Source organism: Varroa jacobsoni, unplaced genomic scaffold, assembly GCF_002532875.2.
Source record: "Varroa jacobsoni isolate VJ856 unplaced genomic scaffold, vjacob_1.0 scaffold_711, whole genome shotgun sequence".
Lineage (NCBI taxonomy): Eukaryota > Metazoa > Arthropoda > Arachnida > Mesostigmata > Varroidae > Varroa > Varroa jacobsoni.
In genome coordinates, this window is record NW_019213613.1 from 338,451 (window position 1) to 354,228 (window position 15,778).

General features: G+C 39.4%; 2 protein-coding genes and 1 long non-coding RNA gene across 8 annotated transcripts in view; 1 reads left to right on the forward strand and 2 right to left on the reverse strand.

Annotated features, from left to right (window-relative positions):
• The window catches only part of haf (leucine-rich repeat and fibronectin type-III domain-containing protein hattifattener), a 116,814-nt gene extending 110,438 nt beyond the window's left edge, over positions 1-6,376 (forward strand). For both annotated transcript variants that reach the window (XM_022837486.2, XM_022837485.2), the window contains one exon: positions 3,392-6,376. In XM_022837486.2, coding sequence (XP_022693221.1) covers positions 3,392-4,767 — 1,376 coding nt within the window. In that variant the 3' untranslated portion in view covers positions 4,768-6,376. The remainder of the gene's footprint in view (positions 1-3,391) is intronic.
• Positions 1,273-9,818, reverse strand: LOC111262886 (uncharacterized). Of its 5 annotated transcripts, none has more exons than XR_015312078.1 (6): positions 9,557-9,571; positions 9,060-9,184; positions 8,515-8,630; positions 8,157-8,265; positions 5,415-7,333; positions 1,273-3,503 (listed from the first exon to the last, which is right to left on the reverse strand). It is a non-coding gene; the product is annotated as an uncharacterized LOC111262886 (long non-coding RNA). The 5 variants fall into 5 exon arrangements; XR_015312077.1 differs by having other exon boundaries at positions 1,273-3,507; positions 5,126-7,333; XR_015312079.1 differs by lacking the exon at positions 1,273-3,503 and adding an exon at positions 4,783-5,265 and having other exon boundaries at positions 5,419-7,333.
• Positions 9,819-11,133: 1,315 nt separating this feature from the next.
• LOC111262880 (protein regulator of cytokinesis 1) overlaps positions 11,134-15,778 on the reverse strand; it is a 5,803-nt gene continuing 1,158 nt past the window's right edge. Inside the window, exons 2-6 of the mRNA XM_022837481.2 lie at positions 15,520-15,648; positions 14,771-15,320; positions 14,262-14,413; positions 13,275-14,088; positions 11,134-12,485 (exon numbers count right to left, since the gene is read on the reverse strand). Coding sequence (XP_022693216.1) covers positions 12,381-12,485; positions 13,275-14,088; positions 14,262-14,413; positions 14,771-15,320; positions 15,520-15,648 — 1,750 coding nt within the window. The 3' untranslated portion in view covers positions 11,134-12,380. The remainder of the gene's footprint in view (positions 12,486-13,274; positions 14,089-14,261; positions 14,414-14,770; positions 15,321-15,519; positions 15,649-15,778) is intronic.

Sequence of the window (15,778 nt, forward strand, 5' to 3'; positions counted from 1 at the left end):
CTGTAATTTCTGTAACAGTCGCTCACCTAGACAGATAACTACTCGGATAAGAGCAGCTATAGCCCTTAATGCTATATCGATACGTCTCTATGTGCACCAACACTGCTGCTGTGGCGCGTAAATGATGTTCGATCATAATGTCTAATAAAAAAAAAAAAAAAAAAAAAAAGTAGCACCGTATGCTGGACCAGCTACGATGTTTGATTGATATTTCGTTCGGTTAAACTAAAATAGCTATCAGCGAACTGGAAAGAACTAGGCCCAAACGAGAAGTTCCAAGCGGAGAAAAGTTGAACCTTTCGTGCGCATTAAATCATTCCGAGAACGATGAACAAACGAATCCATATAATTTACACGCGAGTATGAATCAGATGCTATTAAATTTACGTCTTGGTAACTTGACAAGGTAGAACGGTGCGTGCAATCATTCATATGATCATACTAAAAGACAAGTAAATTATAGTACTGGATAGCACGACCCGATCGAAGTTATACTAAAACAAGTAACCAAAATTCTTGGCGAGAACTCAAAACTACCATAGCAACTACCTAAAGGCGAGCTCGGAATCCGTAATCAGGATTTACTTGTTAAGCTCTTAAAAATAGAAAAGTTGTCAAAGGCAGCTGTTTTCTAATTCCTCGTAAGTGTTGCACCGAAGCGCAACGTTAACTATGCAAGTATTTGTTTAATCGAATTTACGTTTTGCCGTTTTCAACCCGCGATAATTCAAATTTCTTGCGGCACAAAAATTCTTTTCTGTTGGAACAGTGGACTTTTTTTTGCTTAGGTGCAGTTCTTCTTAGAAACTAATATGTTAAAAATATATATTATCCTTATTAACTCTCAATATGCTTTTACTAACGTGTGTACTGGGTTAAACATTCCCAAATATATACTATTGTCATTCATGAATTATAGACCTACGCTATTGATAAACCTATCCAGCTACTTCCTGCATTGGAATTAGCCGTAACTAACGATATGGCATATTGTTTGTTTAGCGTGTGTGCATATACATGTTTGTATCATGCCGTTTACTTTAAACACTAATATAGACATGATCAAATTGACAATCGCTTCAAATTTTCACGTATAGACTATTCTATAGTACGTGGAAAACCCGACCTGGTCAAATCTTTGTCCTAATCACAATACAAATACAACTCCATTGAATCCACATAGCCTCGAACCGTTCGAGACGATCTGATGACAATAATTATTTTTTCCCTTCCATTATAGCATTAATTCGGTCACGAAAGACGACTCTAACGTTCCAGTAATTACTGCGTCAGGATGTATTTTCACGTGGTTATTCATCGTTAAACATCTGCCATAACCATATCTAGCACAATCGTAGTGTAATAAGATGATACGATCTAAATATTCATTTAATTCAGTGCTGCCGAAGTATTCAATACCACCTTCCGTCTAAATGGATAGGCGTGTCATCAAGCGCCTATGACTATGGTACCAGATCGTCGCTTAGATGGTGTAGATGCCACTTACCGTGTTGCATCTTTTAGCGGGGAATCGCGGTTGTCTGGAGCTCTGCAGAGCTTTATCTACGTTTTTGCGTTTCTCCTTTGCATGTATCTATCAAACTTCCTGAACAGAAAAATAGCCCAGGCCATATCTGCCCAGCATGCTAGATCCGACGTGAAGAGTTCAGAGCTTACCAGGCTGCTCTCTGACCTTCTCTTTCTCGTGTAATTAACGCAACAGACTAGATCTACATCGTCCTATAGTACAAGATCTCCAGCGAACACGTCTGTAACTTCTACTCCGATAACCAGCATTGCTGTCGGTATAACGATACACTATACCCGCCGTGAGCACCCGTGGCTCACCGTAACATATTGTAGTTGTGATGAGTGAAAGATAAGCTTTTAGGAGAGAGGTTCCGCTTGCTGACATCATCGCCATTCTATTTTTTCTCGTTTTGTCTATGGCAACAGCAGAAGCAGTCACTTACTATCATATCCCCTCAATGCCCGTCGGTCTTGATTTGCCAAAATGCTTTTTACACGGCGGGCAACTTCGTGTATTTGTTCTAATTCGCGAGCGCCAACGCGTCTGCACACAAATAAACTGCATCCGGAGTAGCATTAACGTCATTTAGCCGACAGCGTCTTGAAGTTCAAGCTGAGCAATCTGTTGTTGACCCTTGTTCACTCCTCAATTGAACGAACAGTGAAAAATGGCCCGCAAGAGCAGTATCAGTGATCACAATTTCTGCTCAATGGTCGTTTTGATAAATTGCATTTGATCCCTGACATATACGCATTGCATACATAGGTCGTCGATTGCTTTTGGGCTTCCTCATTGGCGTTGAGTGTTTTTGTTGTCTTTGTTTCGGATTGTGCCACTATAGCTGGCGCAGTCTGCCCGAAGCGACAATACGGTCGGCAACAATATATAATTCCAGAGTAATGGCGGGTACCACTGGAAACACCCGCTTTCGCCGCTGCAGCTGCCAAAGGAGAACTATATGTTTCTTGCTCAACTGTCTATCACCTAACTATTGCTGGTATTATTGTTACTCGCACGTGACATAGTAATGTGTTGATTACAGCAGACGCGTAAACAGAATTTATCGATAAGCATAGATCTGGTGATTTTTTTACAAAATATAGTAATACATAGTTATAGTCGTTTACCACGGAGAAACCCATTCCCGCGCTATTGTTCAACTTGTTGTGGCGCTCTGTAATTTATGGGGATGCAAGTATATAAAAGTATATAAAAATCCGTATATTGATGAGCAGGATTCCCCCAAATAAAACAAATAAACTGGCGTTTATCGGACTTTAGACGACAAGGTGTTTGCAATTTGCGGGGATCGGTTCTTCTCAGGTACAAGAAGGAGAGATCTAAAAATCGGTAAACTCGGACAAAACGAAAGAAGGTTTGGTCCTGCGGCGTCAAGTCTAGCAATCATATACAAGCTTTAGGTATATAGCAACTATTTAGGATTTGTCATAAGTTAAGCACTGCTTTAGGAGCAAATTCGGTAGTATTAGCTGTTGCTATCATCCATGAAGGTTCTGAAGACATACTAAATATAATATTTTTACATAGGGAATGAACAGTGTAGTCATTTTATAAGGTAATTATAGATAATTGTCGATGGCTTAAAATGTATGCTGTTATAATCGTTTTGTAATTAGCTGAGATATAATATAAAACAACGAAGTAATGCAAACGATCCGATGCACTGGTTCATCAGTAAGAAAAAATATCGGGCGTCATGCTGTCGTTAGCATGAAGCGGTTCTAAATAAATATTATGCGCTCTAAAAGTCAGAGACCTAATTAATCGTGTAACATTTTAACCTGAGTAATACAAACTTAACATGGACATATCTTTATGTGAATTGTTTTTCCATGTAAGGTCCGTATCTGGAGTGTGACTGTCGCATCCGCTGGATTGCCGAATGGATACGCACTAACGATCTGCAGGTCACCAGCCGCGAGCGTAATCCCCAATACTGCGGCAAACCCGACTACCTGAAACGAAAGCAATTTGGACAAATTGAACTTTCTGAATTGGTTTGCGAGGGACCTCCATCAACAACTACGGTATCCATCCCGACCGAAACAACCACTACGACTACGACGTCGACAACCGAAGTCAACTACAATGATCTGTTATCCAACTCAACGATCCCATCCATCGACACAACTGACCAGCTGCCCCAACGAGTAACCAAGTTTTCACCGCGAACGCGTCCAGTCGCTAATAGTCGTGGAGTAAAGGCCAACGTTCCTACCCCACAGCCGCCTGCCACGTCAAAGCAGATCGCCAAACCAGTTGTCAAGAGTTTAATGGCACTCCGTAAAGATTCGTCTATCAAGCTGGAGTGGACAGTTGATGCGACGAACACACAGGGTTTTCAGATCCTCTATCGAATATTTGGCGATCGATTATACCGTAAGGGTCCAGCACTCGGCCCGGATCAACGGGGCTACCTTCTTCAGAACCTTCCATCGGGTGACTGTGTCGTCGTGTGCGTTATCACTATTCAGGAAGCAAACGATCTGACCGTCGACAACGTACCAATGAATCAATGTCGAGAACTTAAGAGCGACCGCTATGGGATCGTCAGCCTAGATAAGGCAATCATCATAGCATCGGCTGTCCTTTCCGCAGTGGTCATCATAGGAGTTTGCGCTATCCTCTGCTGTATTCGGCGTAAACATCGAAAGCAGGACAGTTTAATGAAGCAGCGGATTTCGGTAGGAGTTGTTCCCGTGGTGAAGCCGCACACTGGCCACCAAGTTGGTGTCGGAGGCGATATGAGCGAATGGGAAACAATGAGCGTTTATTCTTCACGGAGCATTCCGCGAGCTCGAATGTACCATCTCGACGGAGGTCAGACTAACTCGAGTTATGTGGACGACGCTCGCTCACATGTAGCTCACTCATATATTCCGAACAACTATGGAACCAAGCCTCGCGGACCTACTGCCGAGCGAGCATTCTCGCAGATGTCCCAGCACAATAGTCGACTATACAAGTCTAACGGTAATCTTTCGGCGATGGCTGGAGATCTGCGTAAATCGCAACAGTCGCTGTCCGCAGGGTCGGCTGCCTATGTAAACTCACCGAAGAAGCACAAGAGGAGCAACTCACATGGGCGGCTGACCAGTGCCAGCAGTACGCACTCACTAACAGAATATGACTCTGACTGGAATGGCCGCTCGGAGGCGAACTGGAAAGATAACGAGGTGGACATCTATGTCGGTCACAACCATAGGTACCGCTAGGAGCCGCAGGAGACGAAAAATCCGAAGATTACGTTTACTAGACCATCATATTTTGTGGTTAGCTGTTCCTGACTTGTGTTCATAATATGCACCTGCAGTAGTATGATAATAACAGTAAATTAATGGAATAGGAATAATGATGAAGTATAGTAATGCTAAATAGAAGTAATGATGGCGATGCGAAAGGGAATACAAGACAGCAAAAGATCATACAGATCGCTCGGTTTCAGAAAGCGAAAGATCAGAACAAAATCGTATAGGCGTGTTTGTTGATACAATAGACAAGACAAACAAAAACTAAGATGAAAAACAGAGCAGTAAAATAATTAAAACAATCCATCGCAGCCCATCGACTTACCCAGTGTACCCAAACCTCACGTAGCTAAATGTAAAGGGGTATGCAACCTCAAAGCGCAATCAAAGTGGTCGACGGGAGCGGCCCCTAGTGCATACCCCGCGAGAGTAAGAAACGAAATTGACAGCGAAACTGAAAAGAACCTAGCAAAAGGCAATTACGGATCAGAATTAGAGAGATTGCTGCCAGATTGGCTGGACGCACAAGTGCCATGCATGTCTGGGGTTCTCGCAAGCACCACCAAGACGAGTGATTACACGTGATCGGAAAAAAGCGGAAGAGAGAGAAAAACCTACCATGTTGATGACGACATAGAAGACAAACATTTCTAGATTCCATTTCACTTTAGTTTCCTCAGCACATATTGTTCAACCTTCATATCTGTATGTCTACAGACAACATCATGTTGGCGTTAATACTTCGTTCTTGTCATCTTTGTTATGACTGCTACAATTATTATTTTAGACGATAGGAAGAAGGTGGCGCGTTCAACTGACAGAAGTTTCTGTTGTGAAAGATAACCATGAGTAGGGGGAACTTAGTAAGTGCAGAAAACCTAGCGAGGGTATCAGGAACGACAATATCATCCATTTATGTGCATTATATTTTCATCTCTGACTAAATGAGCACAACGTAAACACCGACAACACAATAGAAACACAATTGTACGAACCAGAAAGCTCTTAACGCCAACTTCATTGATTTGACTTGATATAAGCCACTGACACACGAACTAAATAATATGAATTTGCATGAATAGACAGCGTAAGAGGATTTTACAATGGGTAACACTGAGTCATTCAATCCACGACGCCACATTGATCTTCTGGTAAAGGTTGAGAGAGCAGATACCATTTTTTCAAAACTATTTCTGACGTGGGAATTTTAAATGGAACGAGAACAAGAACGTACGAATTTGCAATTCGCACCGCTTCAGATAGATCTTCGATAACTGTGCGCAACACGCACGTTCGATCGACGAATAAAAGGAACGGTGGTACACGTCAACAAGCCGAGAACAATGGGACTGCGTCAGAATGACGCTTGGACGCATATTGTAGCGCACTACTCCGAAACGAAACCGTTTGTAAATAGGTGGTCCAGAGGGGCCAGCGCCGCTCTCAAAGAAACGACACAACACCAAAATACAAGACAGACACACATATCGTAGCGGCATTGTACATAAGGATGATTATAACAATAATTACTTCATTAATAATAAATTGATGAATAAGCGTACCGTAATAAAGAGAATTTGTTTTGTTTGCCCACGTATTAAATAAATGAATAAAAAGGCACTACATTATAGATGATAAGAGACTTATACAATCAGTAAAATTACACCATCTTGTTAACATCAACGAACTAAATGCTATTATGAAACATAAACCTATGTAGGAAGCAGAAAATCTATTTATTAACTTTTTTTTTTATTAACTCAGACTCATTACAACAACCAGATTCTTGTTATCCATGCAGCTTCACACAAATAATATACAGGCCACTAGGTAAATAGCATAATGAAGATTAGAGACCGACCAGAGAATTAATCTAGGTGCTACAACATTTTTATTAAAATTGAAGGTACGTAACGTATCAACAGAAATTTCAAAGTTCTCGTAAGTCTCCCTGGCTTCTGCACAAGACGAAGTTAAGGGCGCTATGTATTTCAAGCGGATCTTTAAGTGCGTACTACGATTGGGTTTTTGGGTGCCACTTTTGGCTCAACTAATTACTTATTTACCGCCCATATCCAAACGGGTCGACAAACATTTTTTTACTACTGTACGTGTATATGTTGTATAATAGCAGGTCACTAACGAGCGTTGCGACTTCAGTATAATCTGTATGCAATACGATGCAAATTCATATAAAGATAAGTTTTCTATTTACATATAAAAGCTCCACTTGCAACGTAAGTACTGGGGATTTGACGATGTGCTTATACATTATTTTTTTTTAACTTTTAACCAACATTTAAGTTTTATAGTAAGTACCGCTTAAAGAACCTACTTTAAGCGTTCCTGTGAAACGTTATGGGTATTTTTTATTTTCCGGTTCACATGGTCAGATGAACGTATGGCTTCGTTAGTACTCACGACAACCATCAGGAAATAGGCGTATCTATTTGTTGTGTGTTCGTCCCATTGCAGCACCGCTGAATTGTGCATGCTTTAGGACAGAATCTGCTGTCAGCCTTGTGTGTGTCACCTAGATTTCACAGAGAGAAGACGGTGTCATACTCAAAACGACTATCTAGCCGCGTCGGCGTTGATATAAGACGCATTTTCAAAATGGACGTCCAAAAAGTATGAACGACAAAATTCAGTGCAATACGGACCTATGTCGTTCTCTAGAATACATGAGCTCGCGCTTTTACATCGATATAACGATATAATGTCTTCGTTTTCAAGCGTTAAATACATGATAAAACAAGAGATCGATTAAGCTAACTAAGACTGTAATAAGAAGCTAATAATTACAAATTTTCCGTCTTTTGGGAAATATATTAAATAGTATATAATCTAGTCATGAACATCCGCGGATGTCTTTAGTGGAGCTTGTGTAGACCGAATTTTAGCCGTTCAAGATCAATACGGGAACCATGCATATTTGTTAAATTCAAAAAAGTTGAGCATGGTATGTATAGATGGATTACTTGTCGACGTTTTCTGCCAAATGCACTTTATCGCTAATCCATACGTCTGACAGAATAATATAGAGAAGAAGGTGTGACGCACACCACAGCTTATGAGGTCACTTGTACGTTTGCATTCAATTAAATTGGTTTTATCAGTTTTTCAAATATAAATACAACAAGTTTCGGTCACATTAATAATTTTTGAGCTAATTTTTTTAACCAACTAATATTTTAAGGTAAAAGCAGAAGTATTTGGTCCTTGCCTACATACAGGAGTTAGTGCATCAGAATGGTTTTAACGGCTGTACACTTTTTGATTGTGTTACTACGCGTATTTTTACAACAAGCTACTATTGTGTGTCCTTTTACGAGATTTTCTTGATTTTACCATACCTTTAGCTGGTGGTACTTTGGCCTAATACCATAGATTAAAATCAACCTACTCAGAGGCCTAATTTATTTATGCTGCTGCCACACAAAGCGACAGTGAATATATCTGTACCTGAAAACAAAAATAGCGAAGGTGATATTAATAATGCCGTTAAATAACTCTATTCATGATGATTCATTATCATTCATTATGCGTGGAGTGTATAACATATTCTGTTTCATTTTAGGTTTCAAACAATCAACTATTATGAGCACGTTCATCATCATAAGACTTAACGACAAGTAAACGTCCTAATTTTTAAAATAACGTCTTCATTCCATAAGCAGTTATATTCAACATCCCCTCCGCCATGACACATACCTCTGGTACTGGAAGACGCCTTGTTTGACATCCCATTTAGCTGCATTTTCAAGAGTAAGAACACCCTTAACAGGTCCAGCCAAGTCCTTAAAGCGTTTTACTATATCCAGCAAAATCTGGAACCGCCAAATCAAATCCGTAGGTTATCAGGACACGTATGAATATGACATAAGAGCGCATAGAACTACAGGTATAACAGATATGGCAATATTCAGGGTCAGCAGAGTAACACTATTTTCCATAAATCATATTAGATTACTTACTGAATGATAGGAGGTCAGCAGGAAGCGAACAAGCGTTTTGCGAAAAGGTATAAGCAATATGCGAAGATGTTCAGAACTCAAAAAGAATTTAATTGGGAACAGTATTTAGATTTGTAATGAATGAACAATTCTTTTCCATCACCTAACGATCAGAGACACTTATTTATTGGGGTCAGTTTTATAAAGAAACGAGACGCATCTAGACGTATCTACAACACATCTTTCATCTTTACCTTTTGCAGGTTTATTGAATTCTTAGACTTTATTAAATCCTCAACTTACCGAGATATAGATCAAGATGTAGAACGTGTAGATTAACCCCACCAGTTTATGCAACATAGTAATAAAAGCGCCGTTTGAATCGAAAACAACTGATCCGCTTTCCGCGTCGAAAACAATAGCAGAACCTTCATGTGAGCACAGGGATCGTCATAAATATTTAAGTAGTTACATATTAGGTAAGATATTTGTCATTGTACGACGCGTAATGTTAAAAAACCTAAAATCGGAAACCTACTCTAATTTATTTGAAAACAAACTAAAGAATCGCGATGCTTTTGTGAAGATTGATCAAATCAGTTGAAATATTAATAGTGTTAATTGATTAAAATATTCGATAAGTAGTAAGTTATTTATTGTCATTCAATACCGTTTTATCTTAATCTCTTGTACAATACATTTTATCTCTATATATAGTAGTGATAATAAATTCTAGGAAATAAGCTTTGCGATTCACGGACTAGAAGTACCGAAAAACAATGAGTAGAGCAGTTGTTTACCTTGAAGAGCGCACTACTGTGTACAGGGATGTTACCTCCATCGTCAGCTCACAAAAGATACATTCAATGCTAAATAGAGCTCACCATTGTGAAAAACGGTGTTTTAGGGTTAGTTTACATAATACATTTTTAAAATTAATTTGTAAAGGATAATTCTTCATTCAATTCTTCTGGAGGTTTACCAATCGAAGTAACGAAATGTTCGTAACGTCAAACAAATGTACAAACATTAGCAACGGATCTTCCTGATAAGCTAAATTCTTGAAAACGAAATCAAATTCTTTTAGTTCACGTTACTTTTCTTCCATAGAATAACCTATATCAGAATGAAATGTTAACGATTGCTCCAACGATTGATGTATTCAGACACTTAATTTACTAACGATACGCAGTTGTGTATTACTTTTTGATTTTTTATTTTTTTTCTTCATTGATTGATTGATTGACAACGGCACAATAAGTGCCAGCAGTGATGCCTGACCACAAGTTCAAGTAAACAAAGAGCCGCTGCCAGAAAATGACATTAGTGTATAGTATTTTAGATTTATAATACATGGTCACCTATAAATGCGGTATATTCCAAATAGAATTCGAGGAATTATATAAGTTTGCTCACAGAACTTTGCCGATATAGCGGCCTGATCGCTGTTGTTTTACCTTCCACTATTTGCGCACGACTATTTGTGGTCTCAAGAGTCTGTGGTAGGGGTGACTAATACACAAGGGACAATCGCTTACCGCAGGAGAGATGATATCTGTCTGATCGTAAAGTTTGAGCGGAATCGAGATAGATCGCAAATTTAATAAGGTTTTTCTGTTAACAGCGATGAAAACAGACCGAGAAGAAAGAAAACGGAACGTACGCGACTGGATTTTATCGAGTTTAGATATATTAGCTTGTAAAAATACTGACGCATTCATGATATACCATTAGGTTTTTTTACCAGTAATTAACCGTCTATTATAGATCAATGCGTTCATAAAAACTGTTGTCATCTCATGTAAGGTCAATGCTTTCACTGCTAATTTAGAAGGAAAGCTATTTACTGAAACTTACGAAGTGCGGTTTCTCCTCACGCTATTCAAGCATAATAATAAATATTTGTATTGTTTAAAATATGGATTTACGCAAATTTCCTAAAAAGTCCAAACAAAAGTTACTAATTATGAATGATTTTTTGACTCTTATTCTTGTTGGGCCGCACAAGCGAATTTTCTTTGGTGTTCCCTCCAGCTTACACTTAGGTAATACAAGGCGTGCTTTACGGGCGGTCGTTACACGACGGACTAAATTAGATATATCTTTTTAGGAGTGACTGTGACTACCGCAATTATGCGGCCTAAATCCGAATAAGGCAAATAGAGAAGTTACGCAATGTGAGGATCGAATCAACGCTTTTAGCATTTTGAAAAATCTACGTGGTATCGCTTGATACACGTTGCTGCACACTAGTCAAAATTCAATGTAAGATGCAATTGGATGTTATTGTCTCAGTAACTTCATATTGCTTCTAGATACGGGAATAAATACGCGACAAGTTGTTTTGAAGAACGTTAAAATTAGAATGTACGTGCAGTTAAGGAAAAGTTAAATTTATTTCAAGGTTCAAATCCACCTGTTAGTGTTGCTCGTAATCAAGAAATTATGCTCCATATGCTGAACAATGTTTTTGTTAATTAATGATAATCTGTTCACATTTATTAACCCACTTCTGAGTAGCACACTTGGATTCTCAGCTTTATACCAGAAAGCACGAAGTATCACTGCATTTTTAATATTATTATATATCACTTTACGCGTCACTTTTCAGTTTGTTTAGCTCGACCTCAGAGGCCAATGAACAATAAGGCCAAGAAAATTTTTTTGTATTTGATATCGAACACACATTTTGCACTAATGAACGGGCCCGCCCGACACGTACTCCAATTGGTACCCAAGTAAAGCGTATTAGCTAAAGAAATGTTAACTGCAAAGTTGTTAACACGATGAGTATGAACATTCGTCTCAAATTTTCGCTAATATTCCAGCAAATCTGCATGACTTAATAATTTATTATTAAGAAAATACGCAATGAAATATGTACTATATAATAAACACATGCATTGTTTTAATCCTTGCCATTTGCGCTGGATTTATTCAACCCTGTTTTAACTATTACATAATATCCCAAACCCAACAAGTAACGTTAATTAGCCGAGTCCTTACCAAATTCGTCATTTGGGTATTAAGTTCACAAGTTGCCCCCTCGACAATTAACTTTCTTACCAGCCCAGTGCCATCTAACTTCATAGCACCAGCTGCGATCGATCGAGACCATCTGTGGATGCCCAAATCTACGTTTCACAAAACAATACCTACTCGTCTTTAACCTAAACGTCAAATGTCATACTGCACAGTGTGCACGTAATATTGTCACGTCGATAATGTCATTGTCGTCACATAATTTCATCCTAATCGAACACGTCCCATTGTAACTTCCCTAAACGCACAACAGGGTCGACGTCTTATTTTCGCCGCAACCATGTGTGTATTCATTTGATTGCTTCCAATATGTAAAAATACATCCTGTGTTGTTGCGCCCCCTATACTTTTTATCAGCTCGATCAGGAACAATTAGCTTTCATTTGTGGTTTATGTTTGTATAATTGAATCCAAGCTGGTGCCTATAAGTGACACGATAAAGATCTCTATAAATACCTAGCTATCATATGTACAAGCATGTCAGTCGTTTCTAGAGCCACTAGAGCTTCATATTAGACTTAGATTATGTTGGTCTCTACAGTTATGCACCATCGTCGTTGTTAGCAGAGAAAGAAGCCAGGCTTAGAAAAGAGCCTTCCTGCTCTTCACCCGGCCTGATTCGCCGATTGCGTTCGAAAGCTTAACGATACGGGTCGAGTGCATGTCGTCTGTAGATGATACCTGACTCTGAAATGCAACAAGAAAATACAATAACAATCATTTAAAACTGATGTCGTTCGACAAGTGATATTTACAAAGATAGTCGTAACAGCCCATTCCATATATATACAGTTTTTAGTCACAAACAGCTCAAATTCACGTACATTCCTTACATTTTATTCCAGAATTATACACAGTGTCACAATACTGTGTATGTATCGTAAATGTGCGTAAGCTTTCAAACAGGAGCAATGCGCCCAAGTAAAGTACTCTACTACTCTTACTTTTATCGATAAGTGTGCAAGGACCTAAGGTCAAATAATATAAGGGTATTAACTCTCCATCTTTAAGGCATGTTCTAATTTGAATTTTCAACATTTATAATGGACAAAGAAACGTTTAGTTTCTGCTCGAAACAAAATGAGTAAACAGATATAACATATGCGAGCTAGCAGTAAACGTGTTACAATTGAACGTGGCTTTTTCGCTGTACTCCTTTGGTACGTCTCAGTGCAAGATGATCGTACTAAAGGCCGCGAACCACGTTTCTACGTTTAGATGGAGAAAATCAGTGAGATAATAACGTTGCTATTGTTGAAAAACACCTTAATGAAGTTGCAGCACGATTTTGGATTTATGTGTAAAGAAAATATTACAATGGTTAGCGACACGATGGAAAACGGAAAAGGACAACAGCAGAAATCTACTGGTTACATCCAAATAACTGTAAGCGTAGCTGAAACCTAGAGTTTCGTGGGATATTGACAGTACAGTAACATCTATAGCCGTAAAGTTCGATGTGTGGTTTAAGGGTACCTCAAAGTCGCCGTAGGAAATGGATCGTCGAAGGCCACGTCTCGTCGTAGACAGCTTATTTTTAGCGTTGCTCCCTGGGCTTTTCATAGCCATGTGCCGAGTGTACATTTTTCCTACGATTAGAGCCTTTGACGAGGCAGGTTCTAGAGTCTTGATTTTGGGCTTGATCTCCGTGTAGGTTCCAGCTCGCTTTAGGGCGGCAATACGGTGGCCAACTGTCGAAGCAGGTCTGGCTGTAGCAGGAGTGACCGATAACGGCCTGTTCATTGCCTTCAGCGGCGTCGTATACTGGCAAGCAGCTGAAGCGCTGCGAGGCTTCTTGTCGTCGTCCTCGCGTATTCCTTCACGAATTGGTTTTCCATCAACTACAACCTCACCGTTCTCCTTCTCATATGTGTCAAGGAACTTCACAATTTGCTTGACTACAATGGGTAGATTTTTGTTAACACGATCGCGTTTTTTCGTCTCCTGAAGCAAAGCACCTCCACGATTTTTATAACGATTCGGATCTCGTTGTGCTTCCTCGAGTTCGCGCAACATCTCCTTGAGCTGATCGCGTTCGTCGAGCAACTTAAAGAGCGGCATTAATTGGCTGTATCTGGTCTTAAGAGCTCCAATAGATTGCTCATACTCGGTGATAAGCTCTTCAGATGGTCCCAGTTCGATCATATTTTTAATTCGTTCCGGCTCCGCCCACTCATCGCCAATACGTAATGCCGCGTAGCATTCTTTTACCTCGTTTCTAAGCTTGTCGACGTAACTTGCCATATTTGCTCGTTTGAGCTCCTCATATTCAGCGACAAGCTCCTCAAGTCTATGTAACAAAAACGCAAATAAATTAGAGGATGATAACAAGCAATGGGAATATGTTTTTACCTCACAGAACAGAGTAAAATATATTTATAGCAAAAAATATTGATGAAAAATTCATAAAACTATTTTTAACCGATTTCCAAATTCACAGTAACGGTTGCAGCTTTTACTTACTTTCCCACGGTCTGGTAAGTTTTCGTATTTGTAAGGCCTGTAAGTAATTCCTCCCTTTCAACTTGTGTCACATCTAACCGATCAAACAATTTGCCTAATTGGGCAAGCATTGAAGTGTGACGTGTATGCAGTTGGGTTTCCTCCAGAGATAACTGAAAAAAGATAACAAAGTGTCTGAGAAATCAGCTATTCGAGCAGCTTAATATGCCAATCTCTAGAACCTACATTTTGATTTTTAGGTGTTTAAGGACAATTTGGTTACCGATAGAACTACAGATTTGTTATTACTATTATTATTAGCTTAATTGTTTAAGCAGTTCGTGTAATATTATCTATTTTTCTGCTTCAGATGCAGGACCAATGATAAACTTCTTTACTTTTTTTCGTATCAATTTAAACAGACCACATAATATAATTCCGCATCTCTTGTTCTCTTAAAGACTAATACACATTCTGGGACAAACAATTTTCACTACTGAGCCTCCGCAAAAACCAAGTAAAATGCTAACCGCATCGCGCGCTTCTGCGGCGCGCTTAATGTTTTCTTGGGTTAAGTTCCAGTGATCAGCTGGCAAATTCGATAAATCTTCTTCGATGGGAAGGCGCGGTACTTTGCCCATCCGTTCCATCAACATACATGATGCTTCCACGAGAGGCCGAAGTTTTTCGAGACGAATTTGTCTTTCTTCACGGATCATTTTCACGTGAGACGTCAACTCACGTAGGTCGTCATCATTTGGTAAAGTTCGAAGGACTCCGCGAGATGTCAGGGATCGAGGCATTTTCCAGACGACTCCATCTGTCATACGCGCCAGAAGTTCCTTTTCATTCTTGCGTAAATCGAAATAGAGTGCTTCTCGTTTGGCACGGATAGCCTCAACTTTTGCCGATGAAGTTTCCACCCACTCAAGCTGCTGTTGGAGATTAAGGCAGGAAGGCTGTTTTGGCATTTCGATTTCAAGTTGGTTACATATCTCGGTAAGGTCACAGAGCGCCGCCTGCACTTGGCGTTTCTGCTCTTCCACCGCCTGCAGTTCGTCATTAATAATGGTCGTCCACCTGAAAATATTCATGTCAGTAGCGCTGTGTAATCTAACAAAGCCAAATATCGTTCGTGACCATTTACACAGGGAGACAGTATTTCGATAATAATAGAATTCCAAATAGTATTTTTGATAAAAACGTCTTTTCCTATTTAGAACGCTACACAACAGTAATCTATCAGCAATGATAATAATGAATCTGTAATAAATGTAACCTTTCGTTTATCCATGTGAAAAGATGCATCATACGCTTGTGTATTTTTTCATCAGGGATTCCAGAATTTTCCCAAATATCTTGAAGACGCAGTATGTTTTCCGCACATGTGTCCATATACTCGATATATCTGAAAGCACAAACCGGTTGATAACAACCGCAATACAAGCACCAAAGATAAGCACTATGTTGTATGCTAATTATGACATTCAAATTGCTTGGATCAATTGAAAGGGAGTAAATTACTAAATTATTCTTAT